The sequence below is a fragment of the Charadrius vociferus genome, unplaced genomic scaffold (assembly GCF_000708025.1).
Source record: "Charadrius vociferus isolate BGI_N301 unplaced genomic scaffold, ASM70802v2 scaffold585, whole genome shotgun sequence".
Classification (NCBI taxonomy): Eukaryota; Metazoa; Chordata; class Aves; order Charadriiformes; family Charadriidae; genus Charadrius; species Charadrius vociferus.
In genome coordinates this window covers 1045092-1069446 of record NW_009648642.1, presented here as the reverse complement: position 1 = coordinate 1069446, position 24355 = coordinate 1045092, and the positions used below count along the sequence as shown (strand labels likewise).

The following is a 24355-nucleotide window of genomic DNA, read 5'->3' as shown; positions in this document are numbered from 1 at the left end:
AGAAACCACCATTCAAAAAAGGAAGGGGAAGATAGAATTTGGAATACATAATGCAAAAAAAATTACAGATTGTTGTAAAAATTGCACATTTAGTGACCAAAATTCTATGCTTATTCCTTGTCCCCTTTTCTGGACTTGAATGGTAAGCAGAGACAATGTACCTTCATGGTTGGGTCCTTCTCTACTAGTGGGCGACAATATACAGGCACGGGGACGTTCTTCATGCGAGTGTCTTCCTGACCACCATTGGGACTCAGCTGTGGGGGAAGAGAAGACGAAAAAGACAGCATAAAGGTGTAAATGCCAGGCTATGGTAAGAGAGATGTAACCAATACGGCAGAACCGAACTTACTGGCCTCAGAGATGGGTGCTGCTGAGGCTTCATCTCACATCTTGTGTGAAATGGAGTCCCTACAGGCATGTGCTTTAGGCAGTCCTGCTTTAGCAGGGCAGTTGGACTAGATGATCTCTACAGGTCCCTTCCAACTCTGAAAATTCTGTGATTCTGTGATTCTGTGTGATTTTGTGATATGGTAGCAGCCTACCTGAGAGACTGCCTCTCTCACCATGAGAGGGTGCCCCAGTTATGGTCAACAGAGGCTATACGCTGCACTGCTGACGGAGAAAGGGTTAACAGATGCAAAGAAGTCAGAACACTGGCATTCCCTTCCACCATGGCCTGAAACTCATCCACTTTCAAGCCACACTGCAAGACTCCTTCCTTTCATGTGGTCTTTGACCAGTTAAATGAGTCACAGGCCAACAGATGAGGCTGATGACATTTGATTTTGTGTCACTGCCGGGGAGAAGTGGCGGCAAACTGCACTGCATTTGTTTTTTACACTAAACGATTGGTAAAGTTCTCAGAGTATAAATGAAATATCTAATGTTCAATTACAATAACAAAGGAAATAAAAGCAAGTACAGGGCTCTGGACAAAGAAGTTTAATTACTGTTCATTTAGGCTAGGTTCTCTCAGCACCTTCACGCAGAGGAATGCCCCCTCTACTGACTTTGGTGGAGATACAGAAAAGATTAATTTGATTTGTGCCTACAATTATCATCCACGTAAAACATGCATGTGATACCTCAAAATGAAATATTTAAGACCTAAGGCTGAGGTTACCAGTGGGAGAGGTAGGTCTTCACTGGCTTCACTGTGAGGGACGGTGTCCCCTCAGCCTGTTCGGAGAGTGGTCCCTACCTGCTTGTACTTGGCAGGGAGGCTCCAGCCGCAGGCCTGCAATCGCCCATCATCATTCCGCACATGCTCCCGGACCTGGCGGTACTGCTCCCGCTTCTGCTCGCGACGTGCTGAGGACGTGCAGTCACTGAGGAGAGAAGCAACAGCGTTACTTCTCAATCTGTGGTTAAAAACAGAAGCGGAAGGTTAAGGGAGTGTTGCCACAGCAGAGGGAGGGAACACAAAACAAACCAAATCCATGTTTGAAAACAGATGCAGGAAATCAGAGACAGAAAAACTCTGTTAAGAAGCTGACAAAGGCATCCCTAATCTCTAACTTTCTGTTATCTGAGAGATGTGGAAGGCCAAACCATTGTCATCTCCACTTCAGTGCTCCAAGAGCCTTTCAGAAACAGGGAATTAACCTTCCATAGGACCTATAAATCTATGAGATTACACCGATTTTTGCTTCTGTTACAATTTACTGATCTAATGTCTCCATCAGGAAGGCATTTTGAGTTCTTCCCCTCTTCATATAGTCAACTATTTCTTTTTCTGTCCATGTTAAAGCTTTCGCTGCTGACAAGGAAAATATGCAGTAATTGCTGATGAAACTGGTGGTATCAACAGAACAACTCCAGCTTTGCACTAGCAAAGGTTAAAAGAAAAATTGATCTGTGAGCTCTTAAGATATGTTTTAATATAAACAAAGGCTGTTTGAATATCAGTTCCAGCTCTCAATAGGTTTTTAAAGTATCTTTCCAAGGTACAAACAACATCAGCAGAAAAATCCAATCCAAACCAGAAACCCCTATGCGCACACACACACACAATGACATATATACTTAAAACAAAAACAACGCCCTGCTAAAACAAAACACTTCCCTGCACATGCTTCCTCCCCTGGGGAGAGGACGAGAGAACAAACAGCTTCTGACAGTGATTAATCATGTTGTTTAATGCACTGCTGGAAAGCACTCAAACACCAAACAATGACTATGATATTGTAATCAGATAAAAAGAACAGAATAAAGGCAGTGAGAATCTACGAAATACAAATTTACCTTTCTAAAGACAATCTCTCTTCTCCTGATCTAGCGCCTTTCCAACAAATCTTTCTTATTGCAGAAGTCATAATATTTTACCATCACATTCTCCGAAGTCCTTCCACAAAAACATACCACATGTGAAACTGTACAACCTTGTAATGGTAGAAACACACACATTTTGAAGTCAAGTAAAGCACAGAAAAGTTTGCTCCCTTCATGTCAGAGACATAACAGATAGGGAGAATACTCTGGAGTAGCAACTCTTAGAGGCTCCTTTTTATCCTGGTTAAGATTAAACCCAAATAATGTAACCTAAATGTGCTGTTGAGAGAACTTTTGTCTTCACCTGAACTCCTTGTCAACAGGGTTGGCCAAGGCACTCCATCCTGCTGTCCCAATACTGCCATCACACTATACCACAAAAGCCCTACTCATTCTGCCACGCAGTCTGCAAATAGGAGTGCAGAACTAGGGCTGAGGCCAACTCAAGCCTACAGTGGTCCTTGCTGAGATGAACCATCATGGCCTAGAAAGCCATGGCAGAGACGTGTTTGGGAGGACAAAGTTTGCTGAACCTATCCACACAGTAACCAATGAGTGAAAGATCAGGCAGGTAAACCACGAGACAGAAACATACTAACACCACGTAGACTTTTTTTAAAGCAGAAAACAGCTTATTTTAAAAAAAAGCTGCTATTTGGGAGAGCTGCAGGGAGACCTGGCTTGGCAGACAGCACGTGACTCACTCTTCAGGGAAGAACTCCAGGGTGCGGCTGCCGGAGGAGATCTGGCACATGGTGTGACTGCGACGCTGGCTGAACCCGGCTGTTGTTGGAGACTTGTAGTGGATGTTCACAGACGGATAGGTCCTCTTTGCTGGTGGGGGACTTGAGGAAGAGCTGAACAGACGGCTGAAGCTAGGGACAGAAAAAAGGCCAACAAATATAAGAAAAGGTGCCTGGGGAGACAATACACCATAGATTCACAACAGGTACGCAATAAGGGGTTTTGTGAAATCTGCCCTGCTTCATACATAGAGCTAAGTCCTCAGTTTGATTGACATAAGGTGTTTTTAGCTTCCAGAAACAGATACTTTCTGAAAACAGCCCTTTATTAAAACTGATTGTGAGTGTACGTATGTTTCCAGTCCAGGGCACTTGTGATCTTTTTCAGCTTGTAAAACAACACCAATGCGAATGTTCAGATCTGATTTTAATTTCACGAGGGACAAAGGAAGCCCCTGAAGGCACAAGAGTTCAGCTAACAACGCTTTTAGCTGTTTCATTAATGTCAGAGTCTACTAAGTCACTGCTGAAAGCAGAAATGGCAACGCTTTCCCTTTTCTTAATCTTATACAAACCATTGAAGAACTTACAACTGCCAAATGGTGGATTTCTTCTTCTCCTGGACGGATGGGTGCTCACGGGAAGCTCTAACGACAAACACAGCAGAAGCAAGTTAATTTCAGCATCTCTTACCCAGGTTTCTGCCAAACAGCAGGCCATTTCCATCAAGGAAGCCACGTTAAAATTCAGAAATCATTCTAACATGCTTCAAAACACAACAGAGGAAGTGACATGCACTGGTCTTTAATGTAAGCACACCCAACCACTTTATGTTTCAATGCTGACACGAAACGCAAGTTAAGCGTGTTCAATCTGAAATGTTATCAACTCCCTGCAACATTATCATTGCTACAGCACTAGTCTGGTAACTACAAAGCCCAGCATTATATTCACTTCAACCATAACCTTTAGAATTCATTAATTAGAAGCAACCCTCTTTGCTACAACTTCTCCTAGCTTAATTAGCATGCAAGAAATAGGCAAGACAAACAACTGCCCTGTGTCTCCAAATAATGATGGCAACTTGAGATTTGCAGTCACGATTCAGGAATAAGAGAGAAAGAATTAGGTATTAGGAGAGAAGCATCTACAGTTTGGAAAGTTTTCAGCCCTTCTCAACCCCTGTCTTGGTAGGGGTTCCATTGACCTGGTTCTGTCCCAAATAAGAATGTTCACCAACACCCAGTCTCACCTGATCATTTCTGTCCACCTAACAGCCTCCTGGAGCTCCATCAACCTCTCCTTGTATTGATTGCGCTCCATCAGAACCCGGGCCATTTCCACACGGGTGAAGCGGCGGCGTTGAGCTATAGGAATGTTGTCCTGCAGGGGGGAGGAGCACTGCTTCAGCCAACAAAAGATGGAAGGGGATTGATGTTAGTACAGGGCCAGTCAGGAGACAGAAAGACATATTTGTTAGTTCCGCTCCTGTTCTGTTTCATCACCCCCTGATTTCGCCAGATGAGGTGCTAATTCTAGACAAGTGAGCTCCAAACTATGGCCCACGGACCTCTGGGGTGTTCTGCAAACCCACAGAAATTACAATTAGAACCACCACCACATTGAAAATCCCACCCAGGGACTATTGCCAGCAAGGTGCTTTGATAGTCTGCAAGAAATTATGAGAGTTGACAGTGGTCCGCTGGTCCAGAAGTTTGGAAACCAAAGTTTTAGTTCATTAGCAAATCCAGTCACAAGCAGCAGGGAGCACCACATCATGCCATCTGTCCCCTCAAGAGGACTAGGAAGGAAGTGTTCTGTTAGTACACACTGATAAAGGTGAAGGGCGCAAGAAAAGAAAGAAAGACCTTTTGCTCTTTGGTGACACAACTTGGCCTTTCAATGAGGGCACATGCGGCTTTGGGTTAGGAGGCAATAGGAATAAGATTCTGTTTGTCTCTTTTGAGGAGTGGAAAATAAGAACAACACAGCTAAGCTGGGGAGAATATCCGCCCAGAAAGAAATCGTAAGGATTTGGGGAACTCATTACTAGGAAGTGACACTGGGTTGTGCCTAGACTGTGGCAATTCCCAAGCTCAGCCTGGCTGGTGAGTAATGCTGAGAGCTGGAATAGCACAAATTAACCAAGTCCCGCTCCAGCCTCCCTGGACTTGGAATAAACCTGTTCGACCAGTCAAAACAATAAGTGTATACATGAAAAGGAATTTTACAAACTTTGTTTTTCATTTAAAAAAAAACCAAAACAACAGACCTCCTGTCAGTTCAGCTTAAAAGAAATCCAGTCCTCTTCAGCATTTATTATTTCACAAGCACAACTTGAAAATTTTCCTATCTACCTAAATTCTCAACAGACCGAGTTCTCCCCAGTTAAGTCAAGAGAATTAGGCTATAATTGAACCTGCTTCAATACCTTTTACAAAGTAAGAACACACTAATATTGAAAAGAAGTGTATCTAATTCCTTGTCCTAGCAGAGTGACATTTACAAGGAAAATTTCTGTTACTGCTTTGGTTTGCCTTTTTGTTTGGCTACAGCTTGAAGAGCTGTCATAGAAGAACAATACCCTGTAACAGGCAATACTGGCTTATGTAAAAGAAATAATAAGAAAAACAATGATGCAAGATTGAGATCACAGAACTAATAAAAGGCGGCAGTTACTGCTGCAAAGCTGTCTGTATAACCTGGATTTCACTGCAGAATGTCCTCACGGTTTACAGCTTCACTGCCCATGTGGAGACAAGCTCTTCTGGAGAAGCCTGACTGTCACAAGGTGCTAGGTGAATGGTTGGACTTGATGATCTTAAAGGTCTCTTCCAACCAAAACAGTTCTATGATTCTACCAGACCCTGAGAGAAACCACACTGCATGATAGACTGTAATGCAAAATTAGGGATAACTAGATAAATTAGATAAAAAGTGAAGGTACTGAGCAGGGCACTGCTCTACAACTGCTCTGCAGAAACCACATTGTGCACAGTATTGTCACTGTGTCAGCTGCTCATCTTTGCCCAACTATGGTTTGAAAGTCATATGAAGAGGTAATCTCATGGCACCTGTCCATTAGCAATGCTCATCAGCAACAACCCGCAGTTCACCAGAGTTGCCCTCATCATTAACGAAGGCAGATCAATCTGCATCTCAGGACTCATGTATATGAAGTAATATAGAGTAAGTATATAAACCCCCTTTCCCCGCAGGCATTTTAGTAATGTAATATACCAATTCTGTACAGAGATAGCTGCTTACATCCTCCACCTCCTCTTTGGGTTCTCGTCGGGCAACAATCGCTTCAGATTTCACTCTAGGAAACAGAAGAAAGGCATCAAACCAGCAAGTGATACCATGGCTGGCCCTGAGGTGTTTTGGGATGAGAACCATCTACGGGAAGGTCTGGCTGCATGCATCACAAGGAACCGTTTTCAAACTGCAAGCTAAGTGTACAAATTAAAAGATGCTTCTCTGATATTTTCCCCTCTCTTGCAGCATGTTACTCTCAACAGCTTCATCAACCATTCTTCAACCACCCCATTCTTTGGAACGTTTGATGTAAACACCAAAATACCGACCACTGGAACAGTCCAGCTAATTTCTACTTCAGAGCCATAATGTATGTTCAAATGTTTGATGAGATCTTAACCATGGGAAAAACGAGCCATTATCAACAGGGAAAATGCTGTCTTAGGGTCTTCTTCTGGGCTGCTTCTGGTTTCAATCCTATGAAAAAAGCCTCTAATGTGAAGGACAGTTCGCCATAACGGTAAAGAAGAGACCAAATCCGTGTTAATAACATACTTGAAGTATTTATCTGACTGCTTTTAATTTCTTTAAACTCCATACCGAGGTGCAGTCATGCAGTCTGATTTGAATTTCAAGCATTTTTATTAACAGCAAAGAAACTGCACAAAAAAACTGTCTCCATCTCCTAAAAAGGCACACTTGCCAGATAAAAGTCTATGTCCCTACTGCATAAGATATTATATATGCTAGAGATGTTATAGATATTATATATGACAGACCCGAAAAGCATTTAAAAAAAACAGACCTATTTCCAATGCTTGTGAGACTACTTTCATTTCAGACATTTTGAACAACGAAGAGACCAGTCTGTGTTATTCTTGTTGATTCTGTGCTCAGATTACAAGGGTAACCTTCCAGACTCCAGCTGCAAAATGAACACTGTCCTCTGAATTGAGATACCACAGTGCAATGTGCAGCTAGCCGAAATGTAATTATGTTGCTTTGAGCCCCGTGGGGCATCTTTACTTTTATGGATGTTAAATCACCACAGGCTTTGCTAGGGATTCAGCTTCTGTTCCTCTAGTTTCAGTGGAAAATATGAAGTGGAATCCCTCCAAATGCTACCTGCATAGGACTTTAAGATCTCTGCTGCCTCTTCTTCTCATTCTTAACATGAACAATGAAACAATTAACAACACTGGTCTTTAAATATTGTTTGTGGGGATCTGTACTAGCTCTTTCATTAAATGAATGGGCATTCATTCCTCTCAGAGCTGTCTTGGCTGCTGCAAAGATCAAGTTTTTGACAGTTTCCTGCAAAACTATTGCATTTGAAATTCCCTTTTTTTTTTTTTTTTTTTTTTTTTTTTTTTTAATTTGCAAATTGAAACTCTGAACACTTCACTCCAGGGAGCCTGGATTTGCAGTTGCTGTTGGTGAATCCTTGTCCTGAGGAGGAAAATTCTGTGGGTTTTCTAACGTTCAATAATCCATTTCAATCCAATAAAAGCAATGTAACACTAAGAGTATCTCAGCCACCTACCATCAGCCTTGAAGTGCTCTGTAAGGTACCTCTGAATTCCAATGCTAACCTCCAGGAGGGAAACACAGTAAAACTAACAGAGGGGGTGGGTTTATCACTCATGTCATCCCAGCTCCTTGGGGCAAGGCGTGAATCACTCACCTTTTCAGCTCCTCCTCCAGCTCCTTGACTCTGATTTCCATTTTGGCTTTGGCCTGCTTTGTTGCTTCAAGCTCTCCCTTCAGCACTTCTTGCTCTCCAGACAGCTGGTCCACCTTGGCAATCAAATCATTCTTCACAACGTTCAAAGCATTTCTTAAATGTGTAAAAGGGACAATAAGCAAAAATGCCCAAACCCAGCAGCTGCCCATAAGAGAGACCTGACACTGAAGTCACAGGCACTACAAGGAAAGTTGAAACCATTGTACTTAAAACAATTCAGTCCAGCTGTAACTCATGGAAAAACAGATTTTGGCAAGGAGCTGCAGAAGAACACAGAAGGTTTGCCCAGTACTGTATCCTGACTGACAGACCAACATCTCCTTAAGAAGATGACAGAACTCTGCAGAAAGCAGGTGCAGGGTAACCTATCACCTGCATAAGGTTTAAATCTATTTTTAACAGAATGAAGATCTGAAACGCACCTTTCAGAACTGCTGTTACCTGAAATTGTGGACAATTGTGGATGATGGTGATATAAATAAGCATTTCCAATCAGCTCCAAAATATCTTAAAATCTTTAAAATCAGCAGCTTCCTATCATAGTAAGTTCTCCAACTCTCCCCTGGGAGTACTTTGCCTTGCTCCTCCCGGGTGCTTAGCTTTAGCATCTGGCCTGCCAGCTTTTTGCAAAAAATAAGTCCATTACGTTGTCTGCTTCTCCTTTATCAACTATTAAATCTTGAAAAGTATTCTCAATAGTAAGAAAATGTTCTTTCCAAATAGCAAAAGCTGTAAATAAAAACTTATAAACAGCAATACCCTCACAGAGGCTCAAGCCACATCTAGGCTCCCACTGAAGTTAACTGATTTCAGTTAGGATCAGACCCTACCAGCACATGCCCAGAGACTTCACCGAAGTGCCTGCAGAAAGGCCAGTTGCTCAGCAGAGCAATTCCTCTCCTACCATTGAAGGAAGAACAAGTATTCAAGAGAACCTGTTAGATAAATGAGCTCCTCTCTGTGAAGAGGAGTTCTGGCCAAGACCTACTTCAAGATGACATCTCATTTATAACTAGGCAGGCAGTTCAGAGAACACAACAGTTCCTTACTTGGTCTCCAGTAGCTGCGAGTTCTCCAACAGTAGATTCCCCACTTCTTTGCCCATTCCTGAAAAGAAAGGCCAAGCAGTTTTCACCTGCTCTCCTAGAAATATGAAGCTTGTGTGGCACTGCCTGACTCATGCTTCAGGAACAGAAATCACTGTCATTATGCTTCCCTAGGCTTCTGTGTCCTGCTGTGTCCTGCTGTGGAGAGTGGCGTGCCTCTTGCTGAAAGACCATGCAGCACAAGCAAAGACACTCCTGTGTCCTTCTGTAAAGAGCCCAACTGTAGACCTCGCTTCTTACCCCACCTGTCACAGACTCCCTTCAGAGGGACAGAGAGGAGAGCTTCACTAGCACCAGTTAGGGGATGACAAGCCAGTAACTCCTGGTTCAGCCATGAGCTATTGCAACCATTTTTTATCATCACTCATAAAGGAAGAAGGTAGAAGTTATGGGTTTTTCACAGAGGACAGCAGAACACTGTCCAAATTGGTGGCCAGATCTGCACACCAGTGATTTCTTTCTTAGTATAAGCCAAATTTTCTGTTTCTCAGTACAGATTTGGGATCATGGTTGCAACCAGTTTCAAGCACGTAAAAGGCTTCCCATTATCAGCCTTCCACCAGAGCAATTTTAACAAGACTTTAGATTGTACATTGTTCTATCTACTTCTAACAGTTTTCTCATAGATATTTAAAATCTGAAGTTTCAGTCCCATCACTTAAGACCCACACTCAAGAAAACCTCTACATTGGACACACTGCACTTGCACTTGGGCATCAACGTACGGTGACCACAATATGCAGACTGGGTTGCAAGCACTTTGAAAAATCGGGGGCAAAGAGTGAAGGTCAAATTCAGTACTTCATAAAACCAAACGGAATGGAATTTAGGGACCAAAAGCACATCTGGATTGTTTACTGCTGCCAGGGATGTGCTGGCTCCCCCGGTCAGCTTCTATCTTACAGTGAGGAACAGAGACCACCTGAGAACTAAAGGCAGAGGGACACTGCTTAGGCAAAGGGGCCAGTGCTTAGGGTTGCAGCTCATTTCTCACCACAGGTCCCAGAGCACGAAGAAGTCTCACAACTTCTGTTTGTGCTGAAGTGCTCCTTGTCCTGCCCTCTGAACTACCCCTTCCTTTACAGCAAAGACATCAACAGCTTTCATTATCTGTTATTTGCTGATTAATTAACATTTGCAATAAAATAAAAACAACACAAACTTGAAGTAAATGGAAGTTAGAGAAACATGGTAGCATACAAGAAGTGAGAACACATCACAACACTCCAACATACAGATCCTCTTCCCACAGTTAAATGGGATGAATTTATGATGGCAAAAGCAAATTCCCAGCAAGAATGAGTAAGAAGCAGCATTTTCAAATAACTTTTGAAAAATTAGTAGACAGATAATTAATCACTTTGATGTTTCAGGCAATGTGTTCTTTGGATGCTGTGTCAAAGAATATTGCAAATAGCAAAAATGTGAGAGACACTAACTGCAGTGTAAACCAAAGTGTATTTTTGGTTTGGTAAAGTGAATGACCTATAGCCCCTTTTTTTTGTGGCATGCCATATGTTGATCAGAAGACCAAGAAGTCATCTATTTATTAAATTATATTCTTGTTCCTTTTGAGTGATTCTACCTATCATCAAATAAATATTTATCCAGTAAGACATTAAAATGGCACAAGCTAAAAGACCATCTCTGCTGTTTTTTGGGACTGTATCTTTTTCCTTCCCATTCCTGAGCCATCTGTGCAGCTGGTTTGGCGAGAGAAAGGAACTTTGGTGAAAAGGGTGAGCTATCATGTGAGAACTAAATGCCATACAGCATCCCAACCATCAGCATCCTCACCTTATTCGTGTGTGACACAGTCACAGCCCAATGCTTTAACCAGCGAGAGGTCTGATGGGCTAGTCTTGCAATAAAGAAATGGATGAAGCCATCCCAGAGCCACAGAATGGGCACTATGAGATAACCTTATGCAGGCTGTAATGGAAAAGCCCTGCTTGTGGAGTGACTAAAAGGAAACCTCTTCACCCCTTTGTGGCATGGAGCAAAGGGAAGAGAGGTCTGGACAGAGCCCTGTCTAACAGAGCCCATCCTACACTGTCCACCTTCCATAGCCAGGGAAATAGTGTGAAGCATCAAAGTGGATAATCAGCTACAAGAAACAGAGGAGAATCCCCAAAATAGCACTACTGACAAGCTGTGTCCTGCTTCTTGGAGAGGTGATATCACCACCACAAAAAAACAAACCAAGGTAATGCAAGACATATGGAGGGATGTTGAGTGAATGGAAGAAATTTAGAAAAAAATACACACTAAAAAAAAAGAAAAAAAAGAAAAAAGGCCTTCGCCTTACCAAAGAAATCATCCCGTACTATGAGAGCCATCCCATACGAGAAAGGGAACAGAAAGAGATGGGGACAAAGGGGAAGAAAGGAAGAGAAAAAAAGCAGCCATTAAGTACCAGTCTGTAAATAGCAAACAGAGCAGCTCATCAGCATGTGTACATCTGTGTGCGGTGCCGGTGTACGTGGTGCTCAGTAGTAACTAATCTACCCCCTGTTCTGCTGCAGCGTGGCCTAACAGGGATTTATACCTGAGATGTCAGGACAAGCTCAAGACGAGCTCATCTGTTTCTTCCATTTTCATAATTTCCTCTGGACTACATGTCTTTGGGTTTCCCATCCCCACAACAAAGGTAGTTCAACAGACATTATGAGTAGGGTGAGGTAAGAACAGGGGCAGGAGGACAAACAAAAGGAGGGGTGGATATCTCTGGTTCTCCTCTGGTCTTCTTGCATGGGCCCAAAGCTACCTCCACACCACAACAAACTCCAACTCAACCCCAGCAGGACATTTTCTGAGAAAGGACCATGAAAAATTGACTTACAGTAGAAACAGTTTGAACTAAAAGAGAGGATGTTGCCATCCCTTTCTTTTGTAGCCTCACAGAGCCAACACCAAGAGGCACCAAGCAAAGGAACGTGACAGAGCTCATCGGCACACAGCATTATGCTATTGCGTCTGCCTTTACTACAGGGAAAACATCATCCAGTTTGCACTGAAATCAAGAGAGATCCCTTTGACTTCATCTTAAATTGCATCAGAGCCCAAGTGTGTTTTATGGAAAGGTGCAAACCTGACAACAAAGCGTGGCCCTACAGCAGCGAGTCTCCTTCATCAAAACAAACGACAGAGCTATCACTTAAACTCCTGCCAGAAAGGCAAAGCTTCCACAAAAGACAGAGGCTTTGCCACTGTAACCCATCCAGCAAGTGTCTTTAATGTCACTACAGCCATTCCAGAGGAGGGCATCACCTAACCCACAGCGGCCATCACACACACAGCGGGATTCCTCACAGCACGGTTCGCTGAGAGGAGAGTGGGAACGTAACTCAGCCCTGTGCCCAGACGTGCTCTGCTCCAAGCACAGCACCCGTCCTGACACACAAAAAATCACTTTGAGCCCCAAGACCTTGAGTGACAGGCCAGTGTAACACAGTGGAGCAAACCTGCAGAAAGCCACACAAGAAAAGCTTCTTTAAAGGCAGCAGCGGTGTGAGCACAGAGCGGGGATGTCCTGCTGCCCAGGGACTCCCCGGTGCAAGGCAACCAAGCGAGGCAAGGGTGGGAGAAGTCCGCAAAGCCAACTGTGTTTGGACAAGAGCAGGGGAGTATCACACGTGTATACCACGTCATTCGACCTCAACAAGGCAAAAAAGAAACAAGAAAAGAAACTGTGCAGAGGAGATACACACCTGAGAACTCCCCTATGGGCCATGTCCAGCGAAGCACAGAGAGACAAGGGAAAAAAGGAAGTGAAAAAAGGATCAATCAGTGACTGAAACCAACAAAATAAAAATTTTGTTCAAAAAAAATTAACAATGATTCAGCCATTTCAATGTCAAAAGGCATGAAATAGTAAGGACAGGACCTGCCATGACTGTAGATGGCATGACTCTACATACAGGACATAAAAAAAATTAAGGGAAGGTAACCCGTGGTACAACTGCAACCACATGCCTCAGCTACCTCCAGTTTTGCAGACATGAATCTCAGGCAATTGCCTCTTCCTGAACTGGATAAACCTTTATTTTCTCTTTATTTAGTCATGTATGACTAAATGCGGAACAGCTAGTTCCCATGTGCTCTTCAATGACACTTCAGATTGCAAAAGACAATTAGTTGCATTTGAAATCTTTGTTTTTTTCTTTTTTTACAGTGCAGTGCTGGGACTCAGTTTGATAATCACATTTCAACTTCTGTACAAAAAAAATACACATATACTTACCGCTAATATGGCTGAATTCCTGTCTTCACCACAAAACCCCTGTTATTTGGAGGGAGGTTTTAATCTCCAAAACACAGTTTGGGATCCTAAAACTGAGAGGAAGGAACCTGCCCATAGCATACAACCAAACTGCCAGTGCTCCTTCACGTCCAGAACTCTTGGGATAGGGAAGAGCAGGAAGGGGGAGATGGGAGAAGGGGGAGCCTACCCAGGATCAGGAGGTAAGAACCTGCTATTAACAAGTGAATGTACAGGAAAACAGACTAGTGTTCCTAAGGTTGTAGTGAGAAAAAAGGGAATTTGGTCTGCAATTACCACTAGGAAATGACTGTTCTCATTCCACATTTTTCTCCAGGATACTTCCTATATAAACTCATGTATCTAAAGCAGTATTGGAAGCAGGGGGGGAAGCCCATATATTTTATTTATTATTTTACATTCAAAAATTGCAATGAAGATTGCCAATTTTGTACCATGAGATGTTGGCTGCCTTGCAGATATGCAGAAGAGATGAGTGAGTCTCCATTCAAGAAACAGCCTTGCCTGCCAGCTACTCCTCAAGGGTAATTTCTATAAAATCCTTATATTTTAAAGTCCTCTTTAATGAGATTTCTCTTTCTTTAACAAACTGAGTCCAAAAGGAGAGAACTTTCTTTAAAGACTGATTGCGAAGTTTTGAGAGAGACTAGAGGAAGTATTCAAATTTCACTTCGGTGGGGCAAACTGCATTAATTCTTTTGATTTACAGAGAGAAGTGAGCTCCAAACACGACCCAGAAAGAGAGAGAACTCTTTTGGCTTGTGGATCTCGTTTCTTACATCACGTCCATAAAGCTCTTCCTTTGTGGCTCTTCAGACTCAAAGGTATAGCATGAAGAGAACAATTTATCTAACAAAAAAGGCAAAGCTTGGAACAATGTTGACAGATGTGCCAGTACTAAGATCTGGCCTTTTGCTTCCACCTTTACCAGACTTTATTAGCGCTTTCTATTGCGCAACACACACGCGCGCGCACACACAAAAAAAGTACTGATCTAATTTCTTGGTCAGAGATATGACCTTTAAGATCTCGCTCTGCCTTCTTCCCTTCGTACAATCCTGGCAACGTGTGTGTTTACTTTAAAGAACACTTTCACGTGGACAAGAGTCAGTAGCCAGAACTCATGAAAAAGATTAATTAGATTAACGATTCTCCCAGGAAATTCACAGAACTACCTGATTTCATCACAGCCCATCTCCCAGGTTTGAAAAGGAACCAGAAGAAAGAAGCCTTCCTATTCTGCTAGCCCACCATGTGATCACCTGCAAGAATGTTGCTGCTTTGCTCAAACCAGAAAATTGTCCCAGCACAGAAACGTACTCTTCATAAATCACACTTACATGGGCACTGTTCATCAAAGTCTCTGTATGTTTTTATCACAAGTGCTAACTGCCAAAACCAGATGTCTCACAACCCAAAACCAATTACTGGTCTTTGGGCAGCCTTATTACTGGAAGAGGTGAAGCACCTTTGACTTTAACTGAAACTGTGGTGATCAACCTTGCAAGGTTTGGGCAACTAAAGTCTTCGGCCCTTTGAAAACAAGTCTGCACTTCTCACCGATCCCTGGGTCAGACTACAGGGTAATCCAGAGGAGAAGCGGATTCCCAGAAGGCAGGCTTCCAGGAGTAGGAAACAGGTCATCTGATTTTGCTGAATAGTAACTCTTAGAAGCTGACAATCCCTGATGCCCTAGGCGCTTCGGGGAGAGAAGGAAAGCAGCTTTTGGCACAGTGAGTAGCGCAAGATAGCCATATCCTACACTCCTAGATAAGGAAGCACCTGAGGACCAAGATAATATAGATGGGCAATGGCAAGACTGTGTTTTTAATGCTGGAATGAAATACGGGCAATACCCAAAATTCATTCCAGAGCAGGTAAGTGAAGCTTTAACTGCCGCATGTAGGTCCTACTGTCATCTTCACTTTTAAGCAGGAGTCCCAGCCCTTCTGCAATGACTGCTAACATGCAGGTGATTCTCAAACCTGAAAACCTTGCTTTTCCTTCTAAATTCTTAATTTTGTAAGTATCAGCACATGTTGGCTCCAACTGCAGGCAGAGGAAGCCTGTGCTTTCATCTTGATTCTTCTGTAGATTTTTTTCTTCTGGCAGTCTTGAGTTGGAGGTGAAACAATACATGTTTTAACTCTTCAGGCAATCGTCATCGATCCATGCACGAGAGCGCTCTTTCATGTTGCAGGGCTAGCACCATGCTTCTGAAACAAACCCCAACCTATCCATATCAAAAAAGTATTGCAAGTGGTCTGATGTCAGTCTGGATCTTGGTCTTACATTCCAGTCACACTATTGACTATAATAGTAACAATTTCACAAATTTTTGTCTTTGATAAAGCAGGAATCACTGCATTAATCTCCTTTCCAGCCTTCAGTCCACATCTTCATGGTTAAGTCTTCAGTGAATAGGGCAAAATCTATTCTCTCTGCAGAAACATACCATTTTAGAAGGTCCTGATACAAGACTCATATTCAAAGGTGATACTAGCATCTTCCTAATTTAACTTCTGCAAAGGTAAGCTGCTGCAAATCTGTGACCTGATTCAGCTCATCCTGCTCTGGACATACATACAGAACCAAATTTACAAGATTATCCATAAACAGCTCTTCCATCAGCAATAACCAGAAAGGAAACATACACTTTCAGGTCTTGCTACCTGAAAAAAATGCATAAAAGGGATATTGTTGGAGTCCTCACATCTCCTAAGGCTCCTTAAATCAAGCACTTAAAGGGAAAGTGAGCGACATGGTTATAAACTTTGTCAGCTGCCCGTGTTGTCTGAGTATTCAAAGACCACTTGTATTGTCCTAATTCAGGAAAACAGTCAGCGGGTCTTAAGAACGTGTTTGAATTCTGTCATGAATTAAGGTCTAGATACTCAAACATCCAACACCTAACAGTATGTCAAGAGCTCAGACTGCTACCTGAGGCAAAGCTGCTTCTCCGACTGCTTCAAAGTCCTAGTTAGGAACATGGAATATAACCAGACGTCAGGTATTACAAGCTCCTTCAAAATCAGCCTAAAAAGTGAATTACTACCTCTCTTAGATTGACTACAAAAGAGTAGAAACTGCAATACAGACCATAATATTCCCATATAATTTAAACTTCAAAAACTTAACAAAAGGAGTTATTTGCTTGCAAACGTCAAGCAAACCCTTTATTCCAAGTGAAACTGCTAGTGTGTAAAATTTGGGGGGGAAGTTTGGGGGGAGGAAGCAGAAGGAGCAAGTTTTGTCTTTGAACTGTTTGTGTGGGAGAATCCTATAGAAAAGTAACTTATGCATATAAAGACAACCCAAATAAATGTTACCCAACAGTTCAAGTTATTTTTTAAGTAAGCATGACTGTAGTGCGGGTATACATTTCAGTCACATAATGTCTCAATTTCTGTGCCATTTTTCAAAAGCCAAACATACAAGTTCTGAAAAAAAAAAAGAGAACTTAAGTGGTTCTAGAAGCTTAATATATTTGTCATTGCACCAGAGAAAACAGAATGGTTCTAAACAAGTTTTTACCTAGCAGATCTGCTCCTTCATCAACATCTCCAATAACCTCGGACCCTGCTGTGGAAAGTTCATGATACAGAGAGTCTGTGTTGATGCCAAACGCTTTGTTCACAATCCCCTGTGTTGGGCTGTTGTTCAGGGGGAAAAAAAAAAAAGACTTTTGTTACTTGGCAACAATTAAACTCGAACATTTCTCTCTGAAATACTGAGCATCCCAGACCATTGCGATCAAAACCCTGAGAGCACATTCCACCTGTTCACTATGGGTTGATTCAGAGAATGTATTGAGTAAAGAAAAAAGCACGTTTTATTCCCCATATCAAAGACAAGTGCCTATCATGCACAGCCTCAAAGCTCACCCAGCTGATCTCCTTTTAAATCATAATAGTTAATGACTATTCAATATTTGATAGAAAAAATTCAACTTGCAGAAGCTCTCAGCTCTGACTTTTCAGACTCTGCAAGGATTCCCACGCTCCTATCAATGTAGACAGCAACCTTAGACAGCAGTAAGATCAGATGAGGACTCAAACTTTGAAAACAGCAATAGTCTTTTTTCTTTGCCAACGAGTAAGCAAAATCAGCCTGAAGGGTTAGTTTCTTCTTTGGGTGAGTCTATGCACTGGAACATGTCAGCAAAATGTATTTCATTAAAGGTAAAACAAAGTGAATGTTTTTTGAATCATATAATATGGGAGCACATTTCCACCTCTTAGGGTGTTCGGTACCATCAAGAATCTTCTTGCATTTCTTGACAGTCTGATGGCTCAAACAGAAAATAGCTGTTACAGGAGAGGAGGGTGAGGCAACCTCTGGGATTGTCATTGCCGACTCTAAAAAATGGCCTTAATGTGCATATAAACACTTTTAAGTGCCCTGCCTTTTATGAGGGGAATCAGCCAGCATAAAGAGAGGTTGTGCAATTTTTCCAGCAGTCTAACAGAAAGGTCAGTACCACTGGAGATTATCTCAAGTTGCATGGCTTCATTCTTAGATAAAAAAGTCTCAGTGATAAAGCCTGGAGGTTACAAATGGGGTGCAGTAGCTGCCTCTGATATTGCAGAGTTACAGCACATTGCAGAGAAAAGGAAAAGAAATAGTGTTTTTTTTTCAATTACAGAAATATTACAGTTCCCGTGGCATCTGAGAGCACTGAGGAGTTACAAATTGGTGCTGTGACTGCACGAGAATCAATGTTTGCGCAGTCTAGTGGACAGCAGAAGTGACAAGAAGCAACCAGCACTCAGAGTCTGACCTGAACACCTAATTCAGCTTGAACCCACCTCTTCAGCACTCAACCTTCTGAAGCTTTATATATCGCAAAAGCACTCTGCTTTCAAAGCAGCAAGCACGCTGTTCAGCAGCCCCAGGTTTAGCTTGTGTCTCCTGTAGCTTTCAATCTCACTATCTGGATCAGAGATCACTGCCTGAGGAGCTCCCAGTGCAGCAATCCTCTCCATTCCCTTCTTTTCCTTGGGTTTGACCAATTTTTGATCTGATCTCATGCATCATTAATATTCTGAGGGGAGCTTAACTGTATGTGGCTTCACAGCTGAGAAATGCATCTGTTATTGCTGCTCATACCCTTCCTGATGAGGGTGCTCAACCGGGGGTATCCAATCCAGATTCGGACTGTGAGGAAATCTTGCCTTAACTTTGTCAGGGTATTATCTTCTGCATACTTTTTAAGAGCCAGGGGGTTATTTTTGCTAGCGTAGTGCCAAACTACCCACTAGACGACGGTAAAACTTAATTAACCCTGTAAAATTAACCACCAGAACTTAGTAAAAATGAATCAAGGTACCTAGACTAATAATGCTAGACTAATACGTGCCTCACAGAAATGTGGTGCCAAAATTAATAGATTTTAGGGAGCCTCCTGTTGAGTACAAAATGGGTGACGGACAGGAACCAGAGCAGCAGAGTAGTTCAGTAAAAGTCTGCTAATTCACAGAACTCTGTCGAGGTCCGGAGGGCACTAATGGGTCAAAATTGCTTTAAGCAGCCTCACTGGGGACCTGCACCCACCCACTGGTCCAAGGGCTCCCTTTAACCTCAGGTCTGTGCCTTCACTCCTTCTGTGAGCTACACTGTAGGTGTACCCATCTTCAGCCCCATCTCCTGCTGCTCGTGGGTAGCACTGGGACTCCATTTATCCCCTTGCCTGGTCTGGGGCTGCTGCCGGAGCTCTTTATCAGCCCTCTCTGCTCTGAACCTGCGGGACTGGGATTGCTGGGGTAACCCCTGCTTGTCCTCCCTCGTGGAGCAGCCCTGCTCCTGCTCTTTAAACGCTTGAGAAAATTAAAACTGAAAAAGGCTTGATGTTTAAAAACAGAATTCAGAACTGATCTCTTATTATTATTATGCATCTTTTCCCTCTTCCTGATAGCTGAAGCCCATGTCCCCTTTGCCTGTCTTAAACCTTTTGTTGCTCCATCTCTCCGTCCTCCCTGATCCAGCAAGGCAAACAAGCCCAGTTCTGGGTCAGCTGGACAGACTCTTGTGCAGGTATTTCCCTTCTCTGGACAACTCAGAGAAGGTCAGGATCCCTCATGTTGACAGTAGGCAGAATATATGCATGTTCTCAAACAGCTGCATCTTGAACTCAGTGTGAGCCACAGCATCCGCTCCTTACTCTGCATAAAACCAAGTGAAAGAGCACCCAATGAAAAGTCTCAATCAATACCTGTTACCAGTGCGTTCCAGGCGGGGGTCTTGACACATATCCAGCTCTGGAGTAGAGTCTATGATGTCCTGAACATCGGACCACTCATCACTGCTGCCCATTCCTAGGTAAGACAATACATATGATCTATAGGATCAGGACTTTCACAGGATGGTGTTCCTCGAAGGGACTTTTGTAGCTTTGAATATTGAGGTTTCAAAACTTCATGGTGTCGTGTTCAAAGTCTTAAAATAGGAACAGAAAGTGGCTGATCGTAGAGAGTCACAAATGCACCAGTGATAGGAAGGTGCTCTCACAATTCCAGAGCAGGAAGACCATAAGCATCCCCTCCCCACCACCATACCAGTATCACCAAGGTCGTTGTCCTGAATCCTCATTAAAATGTGATAACCAGAAATACTTCATCCGTTCAAATAAATTCCAAATAAACTTTTTATCTGTCAGTAAAAACTCTTCAATGCAGCTTTAGCTGAGATAGAAGACAACACAGTGATTTTCTGTATAGCTTCACAGAGATTACTCTAGTTATGAATTGACACTATTTAGTTTTAATAGAAATAATATTTCAATACAAATTCGCAAGTCTACAACTGGTTTAGATACCCATTACAGTGATATTTCACTTAAAAACTGACAGATGAAATCTATTCTAGTTTCTGTATAATCCATAGCCTGAAGCAGTGTTCAAAGAATATGGAATTTCATCCCCTTGTCAAGTCACATTTATTGGATACTAAACTGTTCAAAAGCTCAGACTTGTACCTATTCTAAACAATCAATATGAACACCGTGTCTATTCTTACAAGAAATTCTTGAACAATTTACGACCTAATTTGTAAACTACATTAGTCCCTCAGCGGTGTCAGATGTGAAATTTTTAACCTTTCCAAACGGCCTCAGTAGCCAAATATACAAAGCCCATGACAACTGAAGTGTTGATCTTGTTCTTTCAGGCTGGCATTGTGCACCAGCTGGCAACAAATGCCATGTCTGAAGACAAAGCCTGATGTGTATCTGTTGCCAAAGCAGGCATCAATACACCAGTGGTTCCCAAGCTCACAGAAACAGGGGCTTCCTCTTCTTTACTTTTTCAAGCCGTGAAGCTTTTGTGCAAATACCCCTGAGCACCTTTTTTTGGTAATTCCGCTCTAAGGCATTTGCATCACTGACAGACATTTTAATTACAGATGCATAAAATACATAATTAAAATTCAAGTATCTGTGCTTCTCCTCAGCATGGAGATCTGATTTTGCATTACTTGTGAGAAACAGCTGAAAGGCTGACTATGCAGAGCACATAGGAAAGATACAACTATCTGCCTTGAGCAGATTCCACAACATGATCATTCCACCAAGAAAAAAGAAGCTTTCACATGCACAGTGACTTCAGAGTTGCACACATATAGAAGAGAGCAGACTTTGACCCAAGAAAGCTGTCGATGGTAAACGAGCTTGTAAAGCAGCAACTGTAAAAACAAGGATAAGTATTTATAATGCATTGGAACTACTGACATCTGTGCTCAATTTCTCTGATACCACTGCTTATACTGACTCGCCTTGGCCAGGATCACCCAACGGCTCACGATTTAAAAGTCGGCTGTGCAGAACCATACGGAGAACTACATTAGTTTCTGGCAGATTGACACATCTGACCCTGGGACCCCCTCGGCTGCTAATATAAATACAGAATGGGACTCGGTCATGACAATTCTCATTCAAATGCTACAACAAAAGATGTTACATGTTGGTTTAGAGTCTTAATTTGTTAGGAACCAGCTGTGAGTATCAGCAGACGAATTTCCTCTGTATTACCTAGGAAGAAAGATGACCATCTGGTTGAGATGCTAACGCTCATCCCTGTGCTCCTGCACAGATTTTCCTTAGGATCTTCAGCTAGTTTTACAGTTCTTCTGTATATAAGTTCATGACAAGCAAAACAGACCACTTCTCATTTCTGAAGGCTGCTGCAAGTCTAAATACAACACAGGCCAGAGATTGCTCAGACGCTACATTGGCACAGCTGTATTAAAAAGCACAGAAAGGGGCTTTTATCATGTCATTACACTATTTTCTTTATTTAAACAGCCTGGTGCTAAAGGCTTAGGTGATGGTTTTCCTGACAAGAAATCGTGAATTCAAATTACTAAAGGACTCCGGGAAGTGGAGAGAAAAGAACTGTAACTTCCAAAGATTTGGGGGGTTTCTTATATGAGGAATAAACTAAAAGAAAATAGCTTATTTAGCTGAGAAAAATAGCCAGATATAATTGCTATTTTTAAACACATCAGCATGTGGGATAAACACAGAGAAGGGAATATAATTATTTAACCTGACTGACAAATTTGGCATATAAACAACTGGATATAAAATACTTACGAATAAATCCCAAGACAAAACTAAATGGAAGCTTTCAACTGTCATATTGATGAGGTTCAGAAACAGCTTTCCAAAAGCTCAGTTAGACTAAGATGGGACTTGACCGTGCATGAAAGAAGTTCTGTGACATGGATCAATGCGACTGCAGGGGACTGAACTCAATAACCTGTTCCCATCCTGTATATTTGTGAAACTATTCATATTACTGACGTTTTAAAAATTTGTTATTCAGAAAATGGCTAACATCCAATTAACCCCGTCTCGCTCACATATCTTTCTAAGTAAGGCTACCTCAAACTCTATACTTGTGAAGCCAATTACCCCCCAGGCTCCCAGCTTCTTCCTGTAACAGAGGAACACAAGCACTGGGAAGTCAATTACTTTAATGACCAAATACCCACGCTCCAGTTTCCATACCTATGCTGACATTCCTCATCTCCTGTGTGACCTGGACTTCCATGTTCCGGCTGTTCCGCTTTTCTCGTGCCCTCTTATTGCTCTTGGTTGTGCCATTGTATTCGCTGATGGGCTGGATGCTCTCGTTCAAGGGTGTGACGGCAGCCGAGGGCACAGATGACGTGGGGGTGTTGGACTTGGTTCCAGTGGTGCTCGGTGTGGCAGCTGCTGAGGACTGCCCAGATTCGGACATTTCATCTTGGGGGCACTATGGCAATTCCAGGGTGGGGGAAGAACAAAAAGGGAAAAGCACAGCTATACATTTAAATTAATTTCCCATTTGTTGGTGTATGGCTGCCTTAAAGCATTATGGAGAATGAGTCTTGCTCGCTGTACCAGCTACATGTCCAGCGCTTGCTGGTGACACCAGGCACTGCAACCACACTGAAGCAGTGAGTTCTCGTGCTGAACTCAGCAAGCAAATCCCATCTGTGAAAGGACTGATATCCTTCCTCCTTTACTACCAAACACTCTAGAAGTCACATCAGTACATGATCTCTTCACCGTGCATCTTGGGAAAGGTGGCCTTATTGTAAGTGAAAAGCACCTGCAGCTCACACTGACTATACTGGAAGCTGAAGGGCTTTGGCACTTGTGGGAAGCCTGGCCAGTGTTTCCCAAGACTGAAAGACAACATGGATATTGCTTAGGAAGGATCTGAAGTGGCCTCTTAGAGGTCTTGGATGATGTCGTTACTGTAAGTCATCAACACAACCCAGATGAGAGAACAGCAAAGTGGTTTTGACGCTAACTGCAGAAGCAAAGCGGATACCAAGCTGGGATGGTCTGACTTTGCTAGCACAGGAAAACTGTGTCCCCATACCACCTTATGTAGAAGCTAGCCAGGCATGGATCCAGCTTGACAAGACAGTAGAAACAGGTGTGGTCTCCCCACTTTCAAATGACAGGATGACAAGACCAAAGAATTCAAAAATCAGAAGCTGACAAATGAACACAGGAGATGGACTCCCAGTGTGAAATGCGCACAAATGGCTCTCAGTTCTACAGACATTACAGCCCCATTTCTTGTGATACGACCTCTTGAAAAGCATGGGAGGCTTTCAAGGCTCTGTCAGGATTTTATACTGTGACCCCTGTTTGTCAATTAAAACAGCACTGCTTCACAGTCAGCCAATTAATGTTGTGACCAATGCTGTGATCACTTCCAGACCCAAATGAGATCTCCCCATTCTTCACGACAGTCCACTCTAATTACTGCCTGCAGGGAGATGACAAAATTAATGTTGAGAGTTATATGTGATAATGAGTTGCAATTGGGTGCAGTGACACTCAGCATCTGCACATCCAGATCCAGCTTTAATCTTTACTACTTGCTGCTCCCCTCCTGTGCAAGTACTAGAAAGATCCTGATTCTGCTCATAGGCTGCTCTGAGCCTCCCAACCTTGGAGCTGTGACGCCGTTTCACTTCACTACTTTGGAAGTCTTGTTCTCTTGTTCTAATAATAACTTCATAACGTGACAAAAAACATGCAAAATGGGATGAGAGAGAAGACTGAAAAAAATCGTGACTTAACCATTTGCAGCCTTTTTCATTTTTAAATCTGGAATCTTATTAAGATCTTCCTTTTATTAGACTGGCCTCTATATGCTTACCCTAAAACACCTTCCTGTACATTGCACTGTGGAAGTCAAAGGTTTTACATTGCATCTGTGCATTTATATGGGAAATTAAGACTTTTTTAAAACTGCGTTACCATTAAATATGATCCACATTTTGTATATAGTTTCTGCATTGTCAGTCCAAACAACACCCACATTCCCACACGGACATTCAAATTGTCTCCCTGAACATTTGCTGATTTTAGCATCAAGACTGAGATGGGGACTTTTCACTTAAGCTGCTACATGTGAAAACCACACTTCCCACCTCCACTTCACATTCC

The 24355-nt window shown here is 42.6% G+C and overlaps 1 protein-coding gene across 1 annotated transcript in view; it reads right to left on the bottom strand.

The window, feature by feature from the left end:
* LOC104287645 (C-Jun-amino-terminal kinase-interacting protein 3) overlaps positions 1-22643 on the bottom strand; it is a 36269-nt gene extending 13626 nt beyond the window's left edge. Inside the window, exons 1-11 of the mRNA XM_009886371.1 lie at positions 22412-22643; positions 19619-19721; positions 16942-17060; positions 9069-9126; positions 7960-8112; positions 6258-6339; positions 4270-4421; positions 3608-3664; positions 2979-3149; positions 1205-1331; positions 162-257 (exon numbers count right to left, since the gene is read on the bottom strand). Of these exons, the coding sequence (XP_009884673.1) occupies positions 162-257; positions 1205-1331; positions 2979-3149; positions 3608-3664; positions 4270-4421; positions 6258-6339; positions 7960-8112; positions 9069-9126; positions 16942-17060; positions 19619-19721; positions 22412-22643 (1350 nt within the window). The remainder of the gene's footprint in view (positions 1-161; positions 258-1204; positions 1332-2978; positions 3150-3607; positions 3665-4269; positions 4422-6257; positions 6340-7959; positions 8113-9068; positions 9127-16941; positions 17061-19618; positions 19722-22411) is intronic.
* Between the last annotated feature and the right edge of the window lie 1712 nt (positions 22644-24355).